Source organism: Pelodiscus sinensis, chromosome 1 (assembly GCF_049634645.1).
Source record: "Pelodiscus sinensis isolate JC-2024 chromosome 1, ASM4963464v1, whole genome shotgun sequence".
In the NCBI taxonomy this organism is placed as follows: domain Eukaryota; kingdom Metazoa; phylum Chordata; order Testudines; family Trionychidae; genus Pelodiscus; species Pelodiscus sinensis.
In genome coordinates, this window is record NC_134711.1 from 297,716,911 (window position 1) to 297,740,103 (window position 23,193).

Genomic DNA, 23,193 nt, shown 5'->3' on the forward strand with positions numbered 1-23,193 from the left:
GAACAGCAAAAATTGGATGCCTAGGTATTATATCATATTCATATAATGCTGATGATTCAAATTGCACTACCATTGTTCTGTGAAGAATACATTAAATTAACATCAGTGTCATTGTTTTATATTATGATTTGCAAGTTTTCTTCAAATACTGTGCAGCTTTCTTGACAAGTGTTATGCTACATCCATAAATATTTTTAAGAGCTCAATCACCCTGAACTACATATAGGATTATTTATTTGGCATGTGGTTTTACTGTCTTTCCTTCAAGCTCAGATGTCATGTTTTGTTGAAGTTCAAAATACACGGCCCTCTCCCATGACTTGAGGCAGAAACTTGAAAGTGTAGGTAGTGTCACAGTGGCCTGTCTCTCTTTGAACAAGGCATCAGTGACAGTCTTTTTGTCATCTGAGCCTTTTGTTTCTGTGAGGGTTTGGCTGTCATTCATGTAATATATATAAGCAGATGGAGAAAGCTGTCTGCTGCCATTGGAACATCAACAGGATGTGAGAGGTTCAAACAGACTGGATTTAATTTGAGATGCCAGTAACAGGCAAGCTAATACATCTGATCATTAACCCTCTATTTCACCAACAGAATCTTTTTGCACTCCTGGAAAACCCCCAGAAAGCACGTCATTATATTGTAGATGGGTAAATCTAAAAGCAGGGGTTGTATTCCTGGTTCCTATTTGAAGGTAGTTCTGTGTTTCTACGGAGTGGGTTCAGAAAGCAGTCAGGATAATACCGTGGCCTTCTCTGTCGCCAGTCTAGCTAAGTAATGAGATCAGCTCTTCCACTTCACTACTGAAGTAATCCTTGCGTTCTGATAGAGTCAGTGAAAAACAAATTGCTTTTATTTTCATTGTTTGTTTGATTGAATGATTTCACTGTCCTTCCACAATGGAGCTGAAGGCCCCTTTTAAAATATTGAGACAAATTGTTGCCTTTGGTTAGACCTAAGCAACGCCACATAATTCAGTAGGGTACCTGAATATAAATGAGGGGGAAAATGAAGCCATTGTCTGTAGGAACTTACTTCCCCATCTCTCATGTATAATTATTTGCTCATTTGTTCTTCAAGTGCAGCTCGCATTGCTCAGCAGGCAAGAAGACATTTTGTCCCTTGAATATATGACATATCCTCTTTCTACTGCACTTTCTCCTCTCTATCAGTTGCAAATAGGCTCCTTTTTAAAACTATTTAGAAAGCTTCTGGTGAAATTGCCTCTTGGGGTGTATTGAGGAGCAAAGGTTGCACTGAACCTCTGCTTTGCAGCAGATACCTTTTCAGCACCCATTCTCCTTCAGACTTCTGGAGTTAAAGATTGACGACCTGATTGTCAGAGATGCAGAGCAATTTCAAAGGGAGCTACAGAGTCTCAGTATCCTCTGAATACAAGGTCAGGAGTTCACATCTAAAAACTTGAGGTTCTAAGGCCAGGTTTACACTCAAGGGAAAGGTTAAATTAAGATACGCAACTCCAGCTACATGAATTAATGTAGTTGGAGATAATGTACCTTAATTCGAATTTCTCTGCTGTCCCCACAGCGGGAGGCCAATGGGAGCAAACACTCCCACCAGCTTCCCTTACTCCTCACAGGAGTGGGAGTACTGGACATCGATGGAGGCATACTCTGAGTTTGATTTAGCGTGTCTTTATTAGATCTGCTAAATTGAACTCCGGAAGATGGATTATGGCAGCGTTGAACTTCCCCCTAGTCAAGCCATGATCTCAGTTAGCTACCTGGTACAGCAACCCAGAGAGATGATTTTGCAGGAATGTACCAACTTGCTCCATTCTGAAGTGACAGTGAAAATATTACAACTTAATTTAGATAGGCTCTAGGTACTAAGCTAGTGAGTATAAGTGGGGGATAGTGGCAGCTTCTCTTCCTCCTCCCTCATTTTTCCCCAAAAAAGGACTGAATCCCAAGAAGAAGGAGGTACCTCCTTCAAGGTGCCTAACATCCTTTGGGGGGGGCAAGGGCTTATGGCAAACCCTTCTTGACATTTCTTATTGGCTAGGTTAAGCGACTCCCCACTCAGCGTGCTAGCTCTCGTGATTGCCATTCTTAAGCAGCTAACTCTCCCCATGCAGTGTATAAGTAGCCCAGGTGCTTAACTCACAACTGAATTTCCCTAGGTGTCAAGGTGCCTAAAAGCGAGGCTTTGAAATTCTGACTCTAAATCTCCTTTGTGGATCTGGCTCAAACTGCCTAAAGTGAAGAATCAAATTTGAAATATACGTCTTGTGGTTCTAATAAGGCCCTTGAGCTCTCGTAACATTTGTTAGAAAGGGGTTTTAGAATGATAACATTCTCCACACAGTGGGCAAGTCACCTCTGCTATCTGTGCCTCATTTACCTCAGCTGTAAAATGAACTTAAGGATCTTTAGCACCTTTATAAAGTGCTTTGTGATCTGTGGATGAAGAGCATGATATAAAGAGCTAGGCATTAGATAGTGACAGCAGTGATATGAACCTTCTGATGTGCAAGTCTCATAGAACTAAATAAAGTATAGTGAATTCTGCTGTGTAAAGTTACAACCTCCTAAGCAGATGAGAGAGTAAGTTTTAAAATCATGAAAAATCATGCCTGTGAATGAGGCGGATGCTAATCTTTGGGTTTTGCTTCACCTCTAGACGACTGAACACATTGAACAAGTGTGCCTCAATGAAACTCGATGTGAACTTCCAAAGGAAAAAGGCAAGTAAACATTATGAAAACCTCTGGGTTTTGTTCTTAGCAATGTAGTGAGAGCTCCTGCAATGAGGCCCCAAGTCATGCAAACACTCAAATTTAAGTTAAGCATGTTTAACTCTAAGCATGTGTTTAAGTGCTATTCTGAATAGGGATGGATTCCTGAATCAGGGCCTTTAAATAGGAATTGAAAATAAACAGCTATGATTAGTACAGCAGGGTCATGGACATATAAAGTAATTTAAATTGTACATATGTTCATTTCCAATCAAGAGGAAAGGGTCTTGGTGTTATAGTGTTGTTGTCATATTTCTCATGCCACGTGATCACATAATGGAAAATCCTTCCAGGAAAAAATGGAAGCTCCCGTGTAAACAATAGCTTTTTTCTTATTTCTCATGCTGACTTACTACCAGTTAATAGTATAAAAATAAACCATTCCATACTTACAACCTTCTTGTGTAAGACAGGCAATATTTACGGCTTTAAGGGTTTCAATAAGAAATGCAGAAAATGCTTATTGATTTTTTAAAAAATGTAACAGATCCAGCGTAACAGTTTTTAGTTTACTCATGACATTGGTCTCCGGGCACTTTATAAGCAACAACATATAACGAAAATCATTGGTTCTGAGAGATGTCACTTTATATCGGTGGTTCCCAACTTTTTGAGCATACGGACTCCTTTTCAATCTATTAAAATTTTACAGACACCTTCCTCACAAGAACATAGCTATTTTCAAACATTCCATTACTTGATAATGCGGCGTTGGTGCTGCTTCCTCAGTTCCTAGCCCCTCCAACTCCTACCCATCCACAGAGGATATGGCAAGGGGGCTCTTGTGGCCAAAGGCAGCTCCTGCCCTGGCACTCTTCCCTTGGCTGGGCATGGAGCCCTGGGGGAGAAAAAAAGAGAAAAGGAAAAGGAAAGTAAGTATCGGGCCCACCGTAGGGCTGGGAGAGGGGAGAGGGCTGGAGTGTAAACAGCAGTGCAGCTGGTAGCAGGAGGACAGATGGTCAGAAAAGGTGAGCCCTGTGTGAGAACCGCCTGGCTGAAAGTCCCAGTCCCGAGGTGGGCCCAATCCTTACTTTTAAACTTTCTGTGGACTCCCTTATAGTACCGTCACGAACCACCAGGGGTTCACAGACCACAGGTTGGAAATCACTGCTTTATATCATTTTCCCCTTCAGAATGTTTCTCTAGCAATTTTTAAAACTGCCTATATGAGGCGTTCCTCTTGATACCACTGTCAGGTTAATCTTTTTGTATCCTGTTGTCTATGTACAGGAATTCAGACAGAAGCTGCCAGATATTTTCTTACCTTCTATTCATGCCAAATTGTTCTTGTATGTGACATTCATCAAACAGCTTGTCCTGCATCCATTATAGCCATTCTCTTCCAAATAGTGTCTCCACAAGTGAGGTTTCATGGGGATTTCCTGCCTTTGATAAGTGCATGTAACTTCCATGTTAAATACCTGTTCTGGCCTCTCTAGAACAGAGAGTGCCAACCCACCAAGCTGTGTGGTGGTTCTATGATTTGGACAGATGTGTGCTACTGGAAGAAACTCAGCTCAGCCAAACTCATTTCATTCTTGGAAATGTACACCCATATTTCCAGTGGTGAAAACCTAATGCACCAAGCCCACTGCACCATCTATCTGTAACAGGGTTTATTTATTGTAACAGTCACTCTCACTTGGCAGCCAGATGCTGCTCCACACATGGGCCACTAACTTATTCCCTGCCCCCACATGCCACTGAAAATCATCTTAGGTGCCACTTTTGGCATGCATTCTGGACATTGCCAACCACAGTGTAGCCCAACCAGGGAGCCCAGTGTATAGAAAGGAATGGCAGCATCAGGCATATCCCATGAGGAACCATGAGGACATTACAGAATAACATTTTTTACGTTTTTGATTTTCCAAAGAAAACTAGCAATTTTCAATGGAAAATTTCAACACAACTGAGCTTTGCTCATTTTCACTGCAAAGTTCCGGGGGGAGGGGCAGGGAGTGAATCCATTTTCCAGCCAGGTCTAGTCAGCAAGTAATCCTGGCTCTGTTGTGTTAACCATTGTTGGCTCCATATTAACTTCCCTTGCATGTCACACTCACCTGCTCCCCAAATTCTCTTACATAGTTCCCACCACTTTAGCTTTATTTGCTTGGGTTTTAAGAACACAGGGACTGGATCCTCATCTGGTGCAAATTGTCATAGCTCTGATGACTTCAGTCTAGCCTTCACATTTTATACCAGCGGAGGATGTGCTTCAGTGTCATTTATTATGTTTGTAGTGTATCTTACCATTTTATTATTGTATTGTTCAGGGCCCTTAGCATGTAGTCAATGGACTGTTTTAGAATGGCTGATGAAATTCAGTGCTGATAAATGCAAAGTAATGAACACTGGAAAATATAATCCCAATTCTAAATATAAAATTATGGGGTCTAAATTAGCTGTTACCACTCAAGAGAGAGATCATGGAGTCATTGTGGATAGGTCTCTGAAAACATCCCCCCGATGTGCAGCAGCCACCAAAAAAGCAAACAATGTTAGGAATTATTTAAAAAGGGATAGCAAATAAGACAGAGAATATCTTATTGGCTCTATATAAATGCATGGTATGCCCACATCTTGCAGATGTGGTTGTTAGCCTCATCTCAGAATAGATATTGTAGCATTGGAAAATGTTTAGAAAAGGGCAACAAAATGATTGGGTTATGGAATAGCTGCCATATGCAGAGAGATGAATAAGACTAGAACTTTTCAGCTTAGAAAAGATAAGACTAAGAAGGGATATTATAGAAGTTTATAAAATCATGATTTGTGTAGATAACACAAGAACTAGAGGGTCACCCAATGAAATTAATAGACAGTAGGTTTAAAACAAACACAAGGAAGTATTTCTTCACACAAATTCACAGTCAACCTGTGGAACTCCTTGCCAGAAGATGTTATGATTGCCAAGACTATAATACATTTTGAAAAAGATCTATATAACTCAGTGGAGGATAAGTCCATCAATGGCTGTTAGCCAAGATGGGCAGTAGTGGTGTCCCTAGCCTTTGGTGACAGATGCTGATAATCAGTGATAGGGAATGGATCACTTGACGATTACCTGTTCTGTTCATTCCCTCTGGGGCATCTGGCATTGGCCACTGTCAGAAGACAGGATACTGGGTTAGATGGACCTTTGGTCTGATCCATTATGGCTGTTCTTATATGCTTATAAAATAATGGTTAAAATATTTAAAGTGATTACACGAGTGTTGTTTTAAAATATTCCTGGTGTGACACTAGTAAGATTATAACAGGTGGATTTTTATAAGTATCTCACTTCTTTTCAGTCCTTCTCCCCGTGAACTCCCCTTCAGTAACAAGCTGTCACGAGAACCAGAAGGTATAAATAGCTATCTGTTTCCCTACAGAAAAGACCAATGTAGGATCAGCAGCTTCTATCTTTTTTCTGCTGCTTCTCTAGCTGCTAAATTGTTTTCTGGCCATAGCTGCAGAACTGAGGCATTTACTTCTGTGCACTCACATCAGCTACAGAATAAATTTGTGCTGTATTTTATACATAATTCTGAAATTATTATAAACTGTTTTTTCTGATTTTGCAGCTTTATTTTATTTTATGATTTGGACAAAATATAAAACTGATGTGTCAGCCTTTATGTGATGACCCAGCCAAGACTTACAGCAACAATATGGCTTGAGAGTGATCTGCCTCTTTACTGATTACAACTCAATATATATCTTTCAAACTTCAGTTAAATTTAAGACTAGAAGATTTACCTGGCATTGCTCAGTCCTTAACTCAAATAAGTTTTGTTTCTCTTCATTTAAATCATTGTTCTAGGGTTGGAGCTGGGGATGAGGGGTACAGTATGCAGCCTGTCCTGGCGAAAGGGGACAAACCTAGCCCTTTCTCACCGCAGCAGGTTGGGGCCAGGTGAGAGGTGTCTGTGCATGGCTGCTGCAACTTGTCCCCCAGCTGGGGGACAGACAGACACACACAAACAAACAGACAAACTCTCTAAAATATATAGGAGACAGCTGTCCCTTTCTCCACCCCAGACCTTTGTTGGCCCAATGGGATTATAACTGTAAGTGTCCCCACTCTTGCTGACCCCCTGTGGTCCTTCTACAGTATAATGGTCCCTCCTACCAGATCCCTCCCTTTCCAATTTATTATAAACAATAAAATTCCAGGCATATCCCATTGTCCTGGCACAACCAAACCCTGACCTTGCTGTAAGTTATGATAACAGGAAGCTGCATACCAATTAGGGGGAGTTCTTGAACAAACAGACTAACAGATGGATGAACATACAGACAGAGGCACATTTCTAAAATCTGTAGTAAGATGTGTTTTACAAATTATTTTACATTTTCCAATTAGATTAAGCAGCAGCATTCTAGACAGATGGGAAATAGTAGAACCTTACCATCAGAATGGCATATAAAAATATCGTTAAGAATAGATTTTTTTAATGAGAATTTTCCAGTCCCAAAATAGCCTTTTTAGATTACCGCTTTGTTTTAGTCTGACAGCCTATCATATTTTACTGCCTTACTGCTGTTTCCTCTTTAAAATGAGGGAGGATAAGATGGCTGTTTGAATGTCATATATATGAAATTAGTTTGTTCTACTTTAAAACACTGTACAGGAATAGCTTGGTATAGGACTGGGCCATCATCAATGGAAAGACTCTAATTGACTCCAGTGGGCTTCAGATCAACTCCTTAGTGACCTTAGAACTAAACAAAAAACTGCAGGGCCGATGCTAATAGTTTATCAGTTTTGTCTGGGACAACTGAGTAATAGAATCTCATATTAAGTTGTGGAACTTTTTTTTCTTTTACTCAGTTCCTACATTGTGTATTAACTTATGGTGCTTGGTATTTTATCTCTAAATGTTTGGTTTTTGTCTAGCAGGTATGTGTATATAAATGAACATATTTAATTGAAGACTTAATCTTCCGACAGGTTAATTCAGATCATTTACTAGATTTTCTTGCTGCCATTTTAAATGTCTGTTTACTTTTCACAGCAAAACCAAATATAATGGGGGATAGTTTGCTTGAGGTATTCACATGATTCCCATTAGTATAGCATCTCATAACCTCATAATCTTTAATGTATGGCTACGTCTACATTGGCCCCTTTTCCGGAAGGGGCAGTTAATTTCACGAGTCGTAATAGGGAAATCCGCGGGGGATTTAAATATCCCCCGCGGCATTTAAATGAAAATGTCCGCCGCTTTTTTCCGGCTTTTAGAAAAGCCGGAAAAGAGCGTCTACACTGGCCCCGATCCTCCAGAAAAGGGCGCTTTTTCCGGAGGATCGGGGCCAGTGTAGACGCTCTTTTCCGGCTTTTCTAAAAGCCGGAAAAAAGCGGCGGACATTTTCATTTAAATGCCGCGGGGGATATTTAAATCCCCCGCGGATTTCCCTATTACGACTCGTGAAATTAACATGCCCCTTCCGGAAAAGGGGCCAATGTAGACGAGCCCTATGTGTCCATTCAGCATTGCTGTGAGGAAGGAAAAGTTAGGTATCATAAACTGCCATTTTTGCCCTTGAAAATCTCCCTCCCCCTTATATCCTTAAAGAACTGCTTAGGCGTTAGTTTTGCACTGTGCCGTGGGCAGGCAGATTGTTTGTGCTTGCTGAAGTCAACAGAACATGCATAAACACCACAAAAAAGCTTAAAAAACAACACATGGTCCTGCAGCTCTTTAGCGATTAACAAAAATGTAGATGGTATCGTGAGCTTTTATGGGCACAGCCCACTTCTTTAGATGAATGGAGTAAGGGGTCCAGAGGAACAAATAAATAGCAGAAAAAATAGGGATGGCGAGGGTGAGAGAAGGGAAAAAAATCTTGTCAATTAGCACGGACACTCTAATTGATAAGATTTTTTTTTCCTTCTCTTACTCTCTCCATCCCTATTTTTTTCCGCTATTTATTTGTACCTCTGGACCCCTTACTCCATTCATCTGAAGAAGTGGGCTGTGCCCATGAAAGCTCACGATACCATCTACATTTTTGTTAGTCTCTAAAGAGCTGCAAAACCATTTTGTTGCTTTTTAAGTTTTTTCAGTTACAGACACCACAATCTATTTGTGAGCTCTACATAGTAGGAATGGGAACATAAACCTTCTGTGGTAGCATGTTAATTACAGAGTCTTTGTTATGGAATGAGAAAGGCTGGAGTGTAATGTTGATGTCCATTATGCTAAGAACAGACAAGTCTCCTTAGCTCCATGTTGCCATCTATAGCTTTCACTGGCTGAGCAGTATTTCACTGTAGGAACAGAAGATTCATGTTTCTTACAGTGTAATCAGAAAAAGAAAAGTGCTGTATTGAATAAAGTGTAACATGCTGTTTTCCAGAGTGAAGACTCAGATGAAGAAGATCTCTGTGCCATCAGTAATAAATGGACTTTCCAAAGGTCAAGCAGAAGATGGTCTCGAGTGGATGACATTGACACTTTGCTTCACCGATCAGATAGACATGGATCGTCAGGGGACATTAAAATGAAAAGTACCCTCAGCAGTGAGAGTGTCCTCACCGATCTGAGTGAGCTTGAGGTGTCATCTATTCACAGCGAGAGCAGTGGGGGAAGTGACAGTCGGCGTCAGTCTGGCATCCACAGCACTATAAGGGAGATATGTGACTGCTCAGGACAGCATAGTGTAGAAAATACTCTTACACGCTGCACCACTCCTGTCAGCTGTACCCTCTCCCCGGTTCCAAAGGAGACCACAAATTACTCCTGTAACCTTAAGAATGAAAAACCCCCACGAACGAGAGCCAAAACCTTTCTAAAGCGTATGGAGACGCTAAAGCCTAGAGGTGCACCTGGAAAACTAAAAGGCTTGGGAAGGCCTGGTGTCATAGAGATAAGTGGACCTGTTCTTCATCATGAGCCAAAATCCTTAAAAGACATGCACTGCCTGCAGATAGTGAATGGAGACATCCAAAACTTAACCCAAGATGCAACTAAAAGAGGACTTTCCTTTTCCACCAAGTCCAGCAGTGACAGTAGTCAGTCAGAAAATAGCAGTGGAGTGAGCACATCCTGTTTTCAGGAACGCAAGTGCCATGAAACAAATAAGCGAGGTGGTATGTACCTGGAGGACCTGGATGTTCTTGCTGGAACAGCCCTGCGGCAGCTGGTAGATGAAAACCGTAAAAATGAATTTCACTCGCAAGAGAACTTGGTTGTACATATTCCTAAGGACCATAAACCTGGAACTTTCCCAAAGGCACTTTCCATTGAAAGTCTCTCACCTACTGACAACAGTAATAGTGTAAACTGGAGGACAGGCAGCATCTCTTTGGGCAAACAGAAGTGCTCTACTCCTAAAGAGCCCAGATTCATGGCTTGCTGTCCTAAAGAAAGTAGAGTTAGTATTTATGACAATGTTCCAGGTTCCCACTTGTATGCCAGCACTGGAGACCTTTTGGACTTGGAAAAAGATGACCTTTTCCCTCATTTAGATGACATTTTGCAGCACGTCAATGGACTTCAAGAGGTTGTAGACCACTGGTCAAAGAATGTACTGCCAGAGATGCAAGGCAAAGATTTATTGGTTGGGGAATCTGCATCATTGCCATTCCAGACACCCACCCAAATTATGTTGGACTTTGAAGGGAACTCTGTTTCTGATGGTCGTACTACACCCAGTGATATGGACAGAGATGGAGCATCTCTCAATGAGTCAGAAACAACTGATATTAGGGACAGGAGAGACTCTGGTGTAGGGGCATCTCTCACTAGGCCAAACAGGTTGGTAGCATAATTCCTTAAATAATCCCATCTATTTGTCATTATTAATTGGGTAGATTGTGAAAAAGGCGAAGAGTCATAACAGAGCAAACTACAGTGCACAATTTCTTCCACAAATATTGTAGTTAAAAAACACAGTATCATATATTCACAATGGGACATCTATTCAAACTGGCCTAGAAAATGTGCCCACCAGTTTATGCAAACAGAGGCAGGTGCCACATTTTCATGCATAAGATGAGATTCTGCTTTGAAAACGGGAATCTGTGCTCTTACATAGAATGTACTATTTTTCCGCATAGCCTCCCACAGTTGGTTAAAATGATGGCACCCGATGTATGAATGGAATGTAAGGTTGGACCTCCCAGAGTGACACCAAGTGTTTGGAAATTCATTCTGTATTATTAATACATTTTGTGACTTTGAAAGAAGAGGCTCAGTTGTGACCTGAAGACACAGCTCTGAGCTAGGGACTCTCGGGCATGGTGCTGTGCACTCTCCATTGCCTGGCCAACTGCCTCCATGTGCTCACCCACAATGGGCCATTGCTTTTATTTTATTTTCTATATTAACATGAGCATTTTTTTAAATCTTCTATTTGTTCTTTACAGAACGGGACTTCACACACACAGTCAAGCTTTGAGATATTCAAGTTGTATTTTATGCCCAAACAGCCCCCTCCCACACCTACCTTTGCTTTCATTTCTGTGTAGTTCTCTTAGCACTGAACACTCACTCAAGTGATGCTGTATAAGGCCCATGAAAGCATCATTGGTTACCCCGTGAGCACATGAAGTTATGTTAAAGATGGCCGCAGTTAGGTAGTCTTTGTCTAACCCACAAAAGAGGGGATACAATTACTAACTACAACATAGCATGTAGGAGAGGCTCCTGGAGGCAGGAAAGTGAATTTAAAAGAAAAGATACCCACCCACTCCCTACAGGCTATAGAATGAATACCTAGGAACTGCTTATTAAACAGAGTGCATTGAAACAACTGGTCAGAAAAGGAAAGAAACTTGGTGTTTTAACTATTTTGAGGGACTCTTATGCTATCACTTACATTCTGGAATCAAAAGGAAAAACTATCTTTTAGTCTTTAAAGTGCTACATAGTTTTTCCCTTTGTTTTAGCAAGATCAGACTAACACAGCTACCTCTCTACTTCTATTCTGGAATCAGTCATCTTAATTACTTTGGATTTATAAATAGTCTGGTAGCACTTTAAAGACTAACAAAACATATAGATGGTATCATGAGCTTTCATGGGCACAGCCCGCTTCTTCAGATGACCGGAGTGTTGTATGTCCAGAACCAAAATAAATAGGGGAGAATGAAGGAGGGAGGGAGGGAAAAAATGGGAGGGAGGGAAACAAAAGGAGGTAGTTCCAACCCTTCCCACAAGGCAACTACACAGAGAAGGGTTGAAACTGCAGTTCATTCACAAGGTTAATTCTCATGCCAGTGGTTTGAATCGAGATAGCAGATGGCTGGGACATTATCAACTGAACAAACAATGAAGGTACCAATGGTTCTTTGTCTGTGTAGATTCTGGTGTTAGTACTCTTCCTCTCTAATTGCTAACTAATGGTCCTTATCTGCTTCTTTTAACTATCCAGTTTTTAAGTGCTTATAGACTATCAGTTTTGCCTGTTACTTACCAGCTTGGTTTTCCCTTTGATATTTATATACAGGCAGTCCCCGGGTTACGTACAAGATAGGGACTGTAGGTTTGTTCTTAAGTTGAATTTGTATGTAAGTCGGAACTGGTACATATTGTAGGGGAAACTCTAGCCAAACATTTTTTTTAGTTTTGGATAGCATAGGGAAAGGTTAACTCCCCTCTAATGTTTGTTTTGCTGTCTGTTCCCCTGTTCAGAAGATTTCACATCTATTTCTGTCCCTGTGACAAACTCAGGACTAAAGGAGTAACTCATCAAATACCAAACAGCTCTGCACCATGCTTTGAGCTAATAGCTTTATTTCCACACACCACCCAGGGTTCTAGGAGGAGGGTCCTTTTTTTGCTAACACAATGAGGCCAGCACTTTGTTTGTTTTGGTGGAGTCTTTGTTTGCCCAGGGAGCCCAGCATGTATAGGGGGAGGAGGGGCGGAGAGGCTGCTTTTGTCTGCTCTTCGGCAGCCTGTTGCCCAGGGGAGGGGGCAGCCTGTTGCTGGCAGGGGGGGAGGGGGGAGGCGTGCAGGATGCGAGGCCGCGGGGGGGGGGGGCAGCGGGCGTGGGGAGGCACTTTTCCTCTGCCCGGCAGCTCTGCGGGATCCCTGTCCCTGTGGCCAGCTGCTGCAGGCAGAGGCCAGTTGGAGCCGGCCGAAGAGGAGGAGGAGGTGGATTCTAGGACCCAGGTGAGCGAGCCCCAGGGACGCTGCTGCGCTCCGGGAGCCCGGCATGTATAGAGGGGAGGAGGGGCAGAGAGGCTGCTTTTGTCTGTTCGGCAGCCTGTTGCTCAGGGGAGGGGGCAGCCTGTTGCTGGCAGGGGGACGGGGGGGGGGCACTTTTCCTCTGCCCGGCAGCTCTGTGGGACCCCAGTCGGAGCCGGCCCGAGGAGGAGGAGGATCCTAGGACCCAGGTGAGCGAGCCCCGGGAATGCTGCTGCGCATGTGCGGGAGTTGCCTCACGCGGTTCGTATCTAGGGATCCGACGTAAGTCGGATCCACGTAAGTCGGGGACTGCCTGTACTCACTGCCTCCTTTTGTCGTTCCCCCCGCCTTTATTTTGGTTGTGGACATACAACACTCAGGCCATCTGACGAAGTGGTCTGTGCCCACGAAAGCTCATGATACCATCTACATGTTTTGTTAGTCTTTAAAGTGCTACCAGACTATTTGTTGTTTTTAAATGTATCCTGTACAGACTAACTCAGCTACACCTCTGAAACTATGGATTTATACTACTGTAACCAAGAGCAGAATTTGGCACTGTGTGTTTTGGTCTATAGGTTAAAAATGCACACAGATACAGAGGTGCATTTAAAGGGCCTAACACTGCAATTATTTACAACCACCCATATTTCTTACTACTGTGTTGAATTCCTTTGAAGTAAGGGGGAGACTACGCACATATTACGTGCTTGCCTAAGTGTTTTCAGAATTTGGGCCAAAGTTCATACCTTGAGGAAAAAAGGCAAAGGAAATGCAAATAAGGTATTATCAATACAAGAGTCAGTATATAAAGAAAGTGTCTTGAGTCAGACTCAGAGGGTGCGTCTAGACTGGCAAGATTTTGCGCAAAAGCGGCCACTTTTGCGCAAAAACTTGCCAGCTGTCTACACTGGCCGCTTGAATTTGCGCAAGAGCACTGACTTTGTAATGTACAAACTCAGTGCTTCTTGTGCAAATACTTTCACGCTCCCGCTTGGGAAAAAGCCCTCTTGCGCAAGAATACTTGCTCAAGAGGGCCAGTGTAGACAGGGAAGAACAGTTTTGTGCAAAAAAGCCCCGATGGCTAAAATGGCGATCGGGGCTTTCTTGCGCAAAATCGTGTCTAGACTGGCTACGGATGCTTTAGAGCAAAAGCACTTTTTGTGCAAAAGCATCCATGCCAATCTAGACGCACTTTTGCGGAAATACTTTTCCCAAGGGATCACGACATTTACATTGACAAATATTGTCAATCATCACATTTTTCCTAGCTGTGGCACTATCTAAAATCATTTTCCTTTCCTTTCTTTTGCTGAAGGCGATTACGCTGGCATAGTTTCCAGATCTCACATGGCCCGAGCTATTCTGCAGCATCACTACAGCTCAGTAATCAATCTGCAGCCCAACTCAATCTACTGCAAAAATTTTCCTTACTTCGTCTTACTGCCATCATGGAAAAATATTGCATGTCAAACAAACATGGCTGGACATGGTAAGTGCATTATGTGTCTCATAAAGCAGATATATAGAGACGAAAATTGTTTCTCTGAATATTATCATTCCACTAACCTAGCCCCTTTCATCTGAGAATCAGCAAATGCCTTTTACTTTGTATTTATATAGTGAGTCAGGGGCAAAGCCAGAAATAGAATCTAGGAGGTCTTTTCAATCTCCTGTTCTGACCGCGAGATAGATGCCCTCCCATCCTCCACCTCTTTCTAATGGCAGCCAAGTCCCAGGAAAATAAAGAATAGGAGTGAATAATTACAAAGAGGACATTTTAAAATAAGGTTCTCTAAAACTAAAGTTGTGGTTTGAAAGAAGCTGCTATTGGTTATACATCAAGTATAAAAGTTTGTTTTATTGTTTTTATATATAAAAGAGTGATTAGCAGTGCGTAGCTGGAAGTGTTCTAAAAAATATTGTTCTCCTGTATAGGCAGAAGCATTAGTCTAATAATGATGATGAGAATGATAATATTTATCAGTGAGACAGTGCTTTGCACCTTCAAAGCACTTTACAAATCTAACTAATGTTCACAAACCCCTCTCTGTGGTTGGCAAAAACATTAAGGTATCTACAGCGGTACAGATGGAGAGAGATCAGAGGTCAGGACTAAGGCGCTAGATTCACAAAAGTACTTAAATATCCCTTTAACTTCAAAATGGCTGCACCATTGGCATTCACAAAGCCCCTGCTCAACTTCTGACTAACCCTGAAGGAACCTAAAGTTCATTGGCACCTCAATTTTCACCACTAAAAGTCCCCAGTGTGTCTACATTTCCACTTCTAGGTATGCACAGAACTGCCTCAGTCAAGGTGCCCAGGTGTTTAAATCCTAGTGAAACACTGCAGCTAGACATTCCCTTAGGGCCCGATCTAGTAGTTGTTCTCAAGGCCTATCTAATGCCACACTATTTAGATAGCACGAGGCAGGGAGGTGGCAGCATATGTTATAAAATGTATCTCACGTGTCAGGCAACTGAGTTGAAATGTGGGAGACCCTTGTTCTTTTCCCTCTCTGCATATTTAAATCCCGGGCTTCATTTGCAACTTCGAATGCCTACATTAGCCACCCTCGTTCGAACTAGGGGGCTAGTGTAGACATACCCAGAAAGATTACATAGCATCTCCACCAATTGTCAGACAAACACCTTATCTCTAATACAAGTAGTTTTCCTTAACAAGCTAAATAAGCCAACATCAACAAAAAGACAATTAAATGGCAGCTTTTGTCTAGTTAAATTATAATGCATCTGTGATGGCATCTCGCACTGATGTGATCCATGAGTTTATGGGCCCATTATCTAAGATTAAAGCAAAACATGTTAGCAAGGTTGTTTTGGTATCAGCTGGCGCAGCCCCTTGGAATATGGTTGCCAGGGCGACTGTGCCTTCCTAAGGTCCCTCTACTCAGGCAAACTGTCCGTTCATGAGGTTACAGGTTTCGAGGTTAGAGGCCTATACATGACTTCAGAATAAGAATAGGGGTTCTTAGTGAAATACCATGGACTGGCTCAGTTTACCCTACAAAAGTTCACAAAGTTCAATTAATTTGCTTAGTTAGAAATCAAATGAGTTACAATAGGGATGTATTTGGCACATAATGGTTTCTCGCTGCCATTTATTACTGTAAATGATGGACAAAGGAAATGCGTAATCATATAGCTGATGTCATAGAACTCATTGAGCCCATTAAAGAAATTAACTTGTACTCTTTCAGATTCATCTTCCGCTTTGTTTTGTTGTGCTGTTTGTGCCAGACATTTTGAACGCAAGCATGTAGCTCCAGGCAATCTGCTGGTAAAGACTCTCAAGAAGCTCATAAAATGTGCACACTTCATTTATCATGTATTAGGAAGGAAACTTTTATTTGTCTGTCTTTATCAAAGAGGATGCCTTCAGATTCACTAGCTTCCCTCCTCAGTGTTAGCTAGTAACACTGTTTAGTGCTAACTCTGTGAATTCCAGGTCTGTGCCAAAGTTCATGAAGAGGATGAAAGTCCCTGACTACAAGGACAAGAGTGTCTTTGGTGTTCCGTTGATAGTTCATGTCCAGCGGACAGGGCAGCCGCTTCCACAGAGCATGCAGCAAGCGCTGCGCTACTTACGCAGCAATTGTCTAGATCAGGTATGGATTTGACATTCGTGGCTGAATTTCAAAGGGATTTTAAACCACTGTCTAGCAACTTGCAACGCTCAATTATGGAAAATGTATTAAGCAAGTTGAATATTTTACTTTGCCACCCCACATCAGTGCCAGCGCCATTCTAAAGCTCTCTACAGGTTACAATAGCACTGGGCAATGACTGACGTATTACAAACACTGCTTTTGCTGCTGTATTAATTCACTACACAAGGGACATGGCTATTCTCTCTTTATTGTTCCTCCCCTAAAGATAGGACTCTGTGTGTACATGCTCACAGTATACATTGTGGCCAGTTTGGTTCTGCATTGCAGTGCTTGTCCAGTTTTAATATTGGAGCAGCATGTTTCCTATGCAAGGTCCACTTCTGAATTTTCCAGAGTTTCTGCTCCTTACCCTGCTTGTGACATTGTGCTCCCTGAAACTGATATTGAGGGCAGTTTCAGCACTGTGGGAAGAAATGGGAAGATAAATAGCAGCAGGGAGGAATCATGCCACAACTCTGTGCAGCTAAATTCTCATTCAGTGCCCATCACCGTGGCCTGGGGGTGTGGGAGCGCACAAAGCCTCCTCCGCTCTGCGAGTAGCGCGTGACACTTCAAAGTGCCGCGTGCTGCTCTCCGGACAGTGGGGAAGCTTCCCATGCTCCCCCTTCCCTGGGCCAATTAAGACCTGAGGGCGGGGACAGGGCAGAGAAGGCTTTGGGTGCTTTTCCCCTTCCCCCACTGCCCCATGCCCTAACTGGCCTGGGGGCGGGGGAGCAGCAGGGCCTCCATTGTCTGGATCCACCTGCTTGGCGGGCTGGATCCGGCCCACGGAGGCCCTTTTGCCTATCCCTGGTTTAACGTCAAAGGGCTTCCAAGCTGTGAACATTTAAAAAACATCTTTGTGCAGAGACTTTCACCCAAACCCAGAGTTAGGATTTTAAATGTTCAGTTAATTCAGCTTCTGCACTTGACACCTCCTCTCCTCATCTACTTCAGAATCAGTGAATGCTTGTCCATTGGATTCATTCCAGACCTAAATAGCTTCCAGCACTTCCCTGCACAATGGCTGGTGCATGAAGGGAGCTAGCCTAGAGCTCTGGACTTCTAGATCTGCCATTGCACTTACTTAACAGAATAGCAGTTGTTTATGTAATTGTAAACTATGGTCCTGGGCACTTGAGGTATTTGTGACTATTCTGAGATGAAGTAAGGAATCTTGAGTATTAAGATTTGAAGACAATTATTCAAATACAACCGTGAGAAAGAGAAGTCTCTGTACCTTTCTTTGTTGATTGAACTTTTATTTCTACCCTACATACATCAAGCGTGCACTTGCAGAACCAATTATCAACAGCACCTGAAGAAAATAAAGAGAGTAGGAAAATTAATCTCTGGTGTAAATCCTTTAGTGTTAGTGTGTTTATGGAGCCCTTGTAGTTACGGGATACCTCTCTCAGACTATGGAAGAGAGCCTGAAACACCTGCTTTTATGAAACCAAGAACTATCCCCTCTTGATTAACTGAGCATTTTTCCAAAGGAAGGGAAATAGGAGTAACATCATTACACAATAGTAGAGATTAGCAGTAACAGGATGTCAGGCACCAGAAGACTGTTTTGATGAAATTTGATGTCTGACCTCTGATTCTGGCATAGCTGTAAATTTTTAAAGATTGTTTATGCCAGCAAGGAGCCTTTGCCCTGGAGGTTTTGTTTCACATTTGTCCAGCACTCTTGAGTTTTATTCTTTGAACAGATACAATTGTGGCTAGAAGTCTCATATATTCAATACACTAGGTGAGAGGAAGCATTGAAAAGGGAGAGAAGAGATGATGGGCAATCCAGATGAAAAGAGCCAGATACTTCTTCGTATTTCATTGTCTCCACTCTGGGCAGCTTTACCTCTGAATATAAATATGATCCAACAATGTGCACTCATTGCAGATTTCAGTTCTGTAATTTCTACATAGAAAATTAGATTGCAAACATTACAAAGCTCACTGATACAGCTTTTTCTAGAGTCACATAACAGAAAACATCTCAAAGCTACAATTTGCGATCAGAGGCTGTTTTCCACTTACAAACTAATACACAGCATGCACCGAACTATGTACAGTTTAATTTATGAAAGCCACATCAGCTCTATATTACTCATCAAAACATTTCGCTATATGACCATTGAACATGGAAGGACTTCAAGAGCATCCATTCGTTTTTCAGGATGAGGATTGAGCTACATGAGCCCTGGAATGGAAGCTGGAAAGTTGAGCATAGGATGTTGTGTGACTGAACTGCATATTTAGTTGCTTCCATGGCTGGAGTTGTTGGGATATGCAGTCCAGTAACCTTGATTCCAAGTTAACAAGACAAACAGCTAGCTACATACAACAAGCAAGAGGAAGCAACCTTTATAATTTGAAGCCTAAAATATGCCCACTTTATTCTTTTTATAGATTTTCTCAGTATTTCACCTCTTTTCCTGTAAACTGAAGAAAAACACCACAGCTAGTTCCCAAATGGAACAACATAAGCTCCCTTGGGAATAAATATATGGTTCATGCTCAGGAATTCACTTCAGGGGAATTCTACTTCCGAGAACTACTGTAAAAGGATAGCACTGCTCTGAAGACACTCACTGGGCTCATTTTAAGAAATACCACTTCCTTCAGATTAGAAAGCAAACAAGATAAAAATGTACCACAGTGGCACAAATAATCCCTCTGCGGTCTCTGCTTTTTAGCTGCTGGGTTTTTCAGTGGAATTTGAGGAAACTTTGGGGAGCAGAGAACAGGAAGGGGGAATACAGATTTAGCATCTTGGTGTTAATCCTAGCAGGATGTCCCAGTCTCTTGTCACATAGTATATTACTCTACTGAAGATCGCTGATGTGGCTGAAGAGATGATGTGGCTTTTGTAAATTAAACTGTACATAGTTCTGTGCAAGCTGTATATTAGTTTGTAAGTGGAAAACAGTGTCAGATTGCAAATAGTAGCTTTGTCTTGTTAATCTTCAAAATAGACAGACACGATAAGACAGATTTTCAGCAGCGGTGAATCAGTGTAGTAGCTGCATTAAAGTCAACTAGCTATGTCATTTTATACCTGTTAGGAGACTAGCTCATAATTTTTAAACACTGCCTTACCCACATACATTCTGATCTTTTGGTGTGTGATTTGGTACAATAAGGAAGAATTATTACGTGTTACAGTCCCATAACAAGAGTATGACGCTGTTTATGGTTTATCTTGTAAACAAATCCACTGGCATTTCTATGTATGTAAGAATCTACAAGTTGCATGAAATCTTGTTATCTAAAACAGTAAAACAAGTAACACAACTTCCCCAGTAAGCAAAGCCTCTTGTAAGTTATACTTGAAAGAAATGGCTGTTTAACCTATCCAACATGGCTCCTGGTTTAGGTGGGTCTGTTTCGAAAATCAGGCGTGAAGTCCCGAATCCAGGCCCTGCGTCAGATGAACGAGAGCTCCCCTGAGAATGTCAGCTATGAAGACCAATCAGCCTATGATGTGGCAGATATGGTAAAGCAGTTTTTCAGGGACTTACCAGAACCTCTTCTCACCAGTAAGCTAGGAGAAACCTTCCTCCATATCTATCAATGTAAGTAAAATGGGAGTTATTATGAATGTTACTGAAGTGTCAACAGTAGGCTTGATTCATTCAATTCACTCCAAAGGGCTTTGGATCAGGCAAATTGTGACTAAGAGAGCTGCCTGGCCAAATCCCATTAACTTGTAACAAAAATCCAGTGTCCAAATCCTACATGAAGCTTTGGAAATCTCAGCCTTCCAATCAAAAAGAGGCACACAAAGAAGATGAGATGCAGAGGGAGAGCCAGAGCAGGAAATAACCTGAAACAGTTTCTATTATAATATCACATTTTTAATTATGTACAGTAATTCCTCATTTAACACGTGCCCGCTTAACATGTTTTTGCGATAGCACGATTTTTTTTTTTAGGGAGTGTTTTTTTAATTACACGACTGTACCCAGAATAACACGATTTCCCCAGCCGGCCCATTGCCAGCAGCTGTATGGGGCTTCCCCCACCTTCCTGCAAAGCGGCGGAGGGTTCGCCACTCGCCACGCCATAGCCCTGTCACAAAATGTGGAGTTAGAGAAACACTTAGCCTTGGGAATTTTTGTTCATATGCATGTAGCTTATTTAATCACCAACACTGGGATTGGGAAGGATTCTCTTCCCCATGATATACTGTCATGAACTTGAGCTGGGACACTATTGATATATCCAGAATGGTTGATGATTGCAGGGGGGTAGACATTTCACAGATTTTGCTCAGTTACCCTATACTTTGCATAGCAGTAATTTATGTTACTCCAGTTAACCAAAATTCCCAGTTAAGTGAAGTTATGTCCCTCAAGATTGTCTTCATTACATTCCAGAATACAATGGATGGAGGGATGAGGGAAACATTGCAGACTTACCAAAAATTCCTCTGAGTTTTCTGAAGGCTGCCCATGTCCCTTACCACTTCTAGAAAGTCAAGGTTATACTCTATTTGTTTGCCATTTTTTTGTCAAAACCTTTAATATAAAGTGCTTGTTGGAGCTTTCTAAGAGACAGAACTTAATAGCTTGCTGTTGCATCAATGGTAAATCCGGTTTTACTCTTCTTTCATGTGATTATATATAATGTATAAAACACCCAGAGGAGTTCTCTTACTCCAACCTGAGGAAACTTATGGTAGCTTCAGAAATGATTCTGTCCAAAATGCTGTTTAAGCATATCCATTACTACTTTCATTAAGCTCTTCCTAGGATAAGTGCAAGCATTTCCCCAAGCATCCCTAATGCTTTTTGAACTGCTCTTCCATGGGCAGAAAAATCATAGAAAATAGCATTTAATGCTACAGCACTGAGTTCTCTTTGCACATCATAAGTTCTAAATGAAGTATTGTACTCTTCTGAGTGAAGAGTAGTAATGCACTATGGAAAGATAAAACATACATAGCACTTAAAAATTTGGACGCAGTCTTGTTTAGGATCAGTAGGTTTTCACTTTGTGAAATATAGAAGAGTAAGATCAAGCAATCCCAGGATATGTAAGAAAGAAAAGCTCAGGTTTTCCAGACAGTCCAGTATTTGAGCTTTCTGTTCAGGAAACAAATTGAGAAAATATAAATGAGAAAATATAAATGTCCGGTATTTTCTAAATAAGATGTAATGTAGATTGTGATAAGTATCAGAGGGGTAGCCGTGTTAGTCTGAATCTGCAAAAGCGACGAGGAGTCCTGTGGCACCTTATAGACTAACTGAAGTGTAGGAGCATAAGCTTTCGTGGGCAAAGACCCACTTCGTCAGATGCATGTAGTGGAAATTTCCAGAGGCAGGAATAAATATGCAGGCCAGGATCAGGCTGGAGATGATGAGGTGATCCAATCAAGGAGGATGAGGCCCACTTCTAGCAGCTGATCTGGAGGTGTGAATTCCAAGGGAACAGAAGCTGCTTTTGTAGTTAGCAAGCCATTCACAGTCTTTGTTTAATCCAGAGTTGATTGTGTCAAACTTAAAGATGAACTGTAGCTCAGCAGTTTCTCTTTGAAGTCTGGTCCTGAAGTTTTTTTGCTGCAGGATGGCTACTTTTAGATCTGCAATTGTGTGTCCAGGAAGATTGAAGTGTTCCCCTACAGGTTTTTGTATGTTGCCATTCCTAATATCATGTGATGTAATGTCAAATGTGTCCGATATTTTTGTTGAAGCCATCTGGCAACTGAGTCTGATATTTAAATGGTGTTTTTCTCTGGAGAAAAGAAGTAGTCAATATAGTGTGAGTTTCTTGCTTTACTTTACTGAATCCTAGTGTCTTTATGTGATGTTATGATTAACTCCATTAAATGACACTTGATTTTCCTTAGATGTCCCCAAAGAGCAGAGACTTCAAGCCGTGCAGGCAGCCATCATGTTGATGTCAGATGAAAACAGGGAGGTTTTGCAGACTCTGCTGTGTTTCCTGAGTGACGTCTCCTCTGTAGAAGAGAATCAAATGACTCCAATGAATGTAGCTGTTTGTCTGGCCCCTTCTCTTTTCCACCTTAATATATTAAAGAAGGAAAGCTCACCAAGGTAAGTACCTGGCTTGGCTGTACTGTTATCTTTTACAGAAAGGGCTGGAGTTTTAAACTTAGACAATTTTGTAGACTCATGATACAAAATGATGCTTTTGATGTTCAGACAGACATTTGGGGTCCAATTTTCAAAAGCAACTGTTAACTATTGCACTCCTAGATTTGGGTATGCACTCTTTGAGAAGGCATTACAGGCCAAAAGGGCATTTACAACCATAGAGAAAGTCATTTAATTCTTGCACAAGTAAATGCCCTTTTTCATCTGCAAATTCATTGGGCATGTGAGTATGTTTTGTGGGGTCAATTTTGTCTTTTGAAGGCACTAAGCCTGATTCTGTTGCTGTTGGAGTAAGTGGGACTTTGCCATTGACTTCAGTGGGGAGAAGACAAATTCATAGTTTTGTAGGGATAGCTTTTAACAAGTACACTTTTGGTGCCTGGTACAAGCTTGTAGGCATACAATTCCTGTTGTGGCTTAAATCCTGTGCAACCCCAAACTTCACCCAAATTGTTATTAAAAAGACATCTTGTGTTCTAATTCCAGCTCTGCCAGTGACTCACTTTGAATATACTC

General features: G+C 41.7%; 1 protein-coding gene across 7 annotated transcripts in view; it reads left to right on the forward strand.

Moving 5' to 3' along the window:
* Window positions 1–23,193, forward strand: part of STARD13 (StAR related lipid transfer domain containing 13) — a 430,610-nt gene that overhangs the window by 389,164 nt on the left and 18,253 nt on the right. For all 7 annotated transcript variants that reach the window (XM_075919190.1, XM_025190209.2, XM_075919191.1 and 4 more), the window contains 6 exons: window positions 2,644–2,707; window positions 9,107–10,506; window positions 14,201–14,374; window positions 16,354–16,513; window positions 19,935–20,133; window positions 22,410–22,617. In XM_075919190.1, coding sequence (XP_075775305.1) covers window positions 2,644–2,707; window positions 9,107–10,506; window positions 14,201–14,374; window positions 16,354–16,513; window positions 19,935–20,133; window positions 22,410–22,617 — 2,205 coding nt within the window. The remainder of the gene's footprint in view (window positions 1–2,643; window positions 2,708–9,106; window positions 10,507–14,200; window positions 14,375–16,353; window positions 16,514–19,934; window positions 20,134–22,409; window positions 22,618–23,193) is intronic.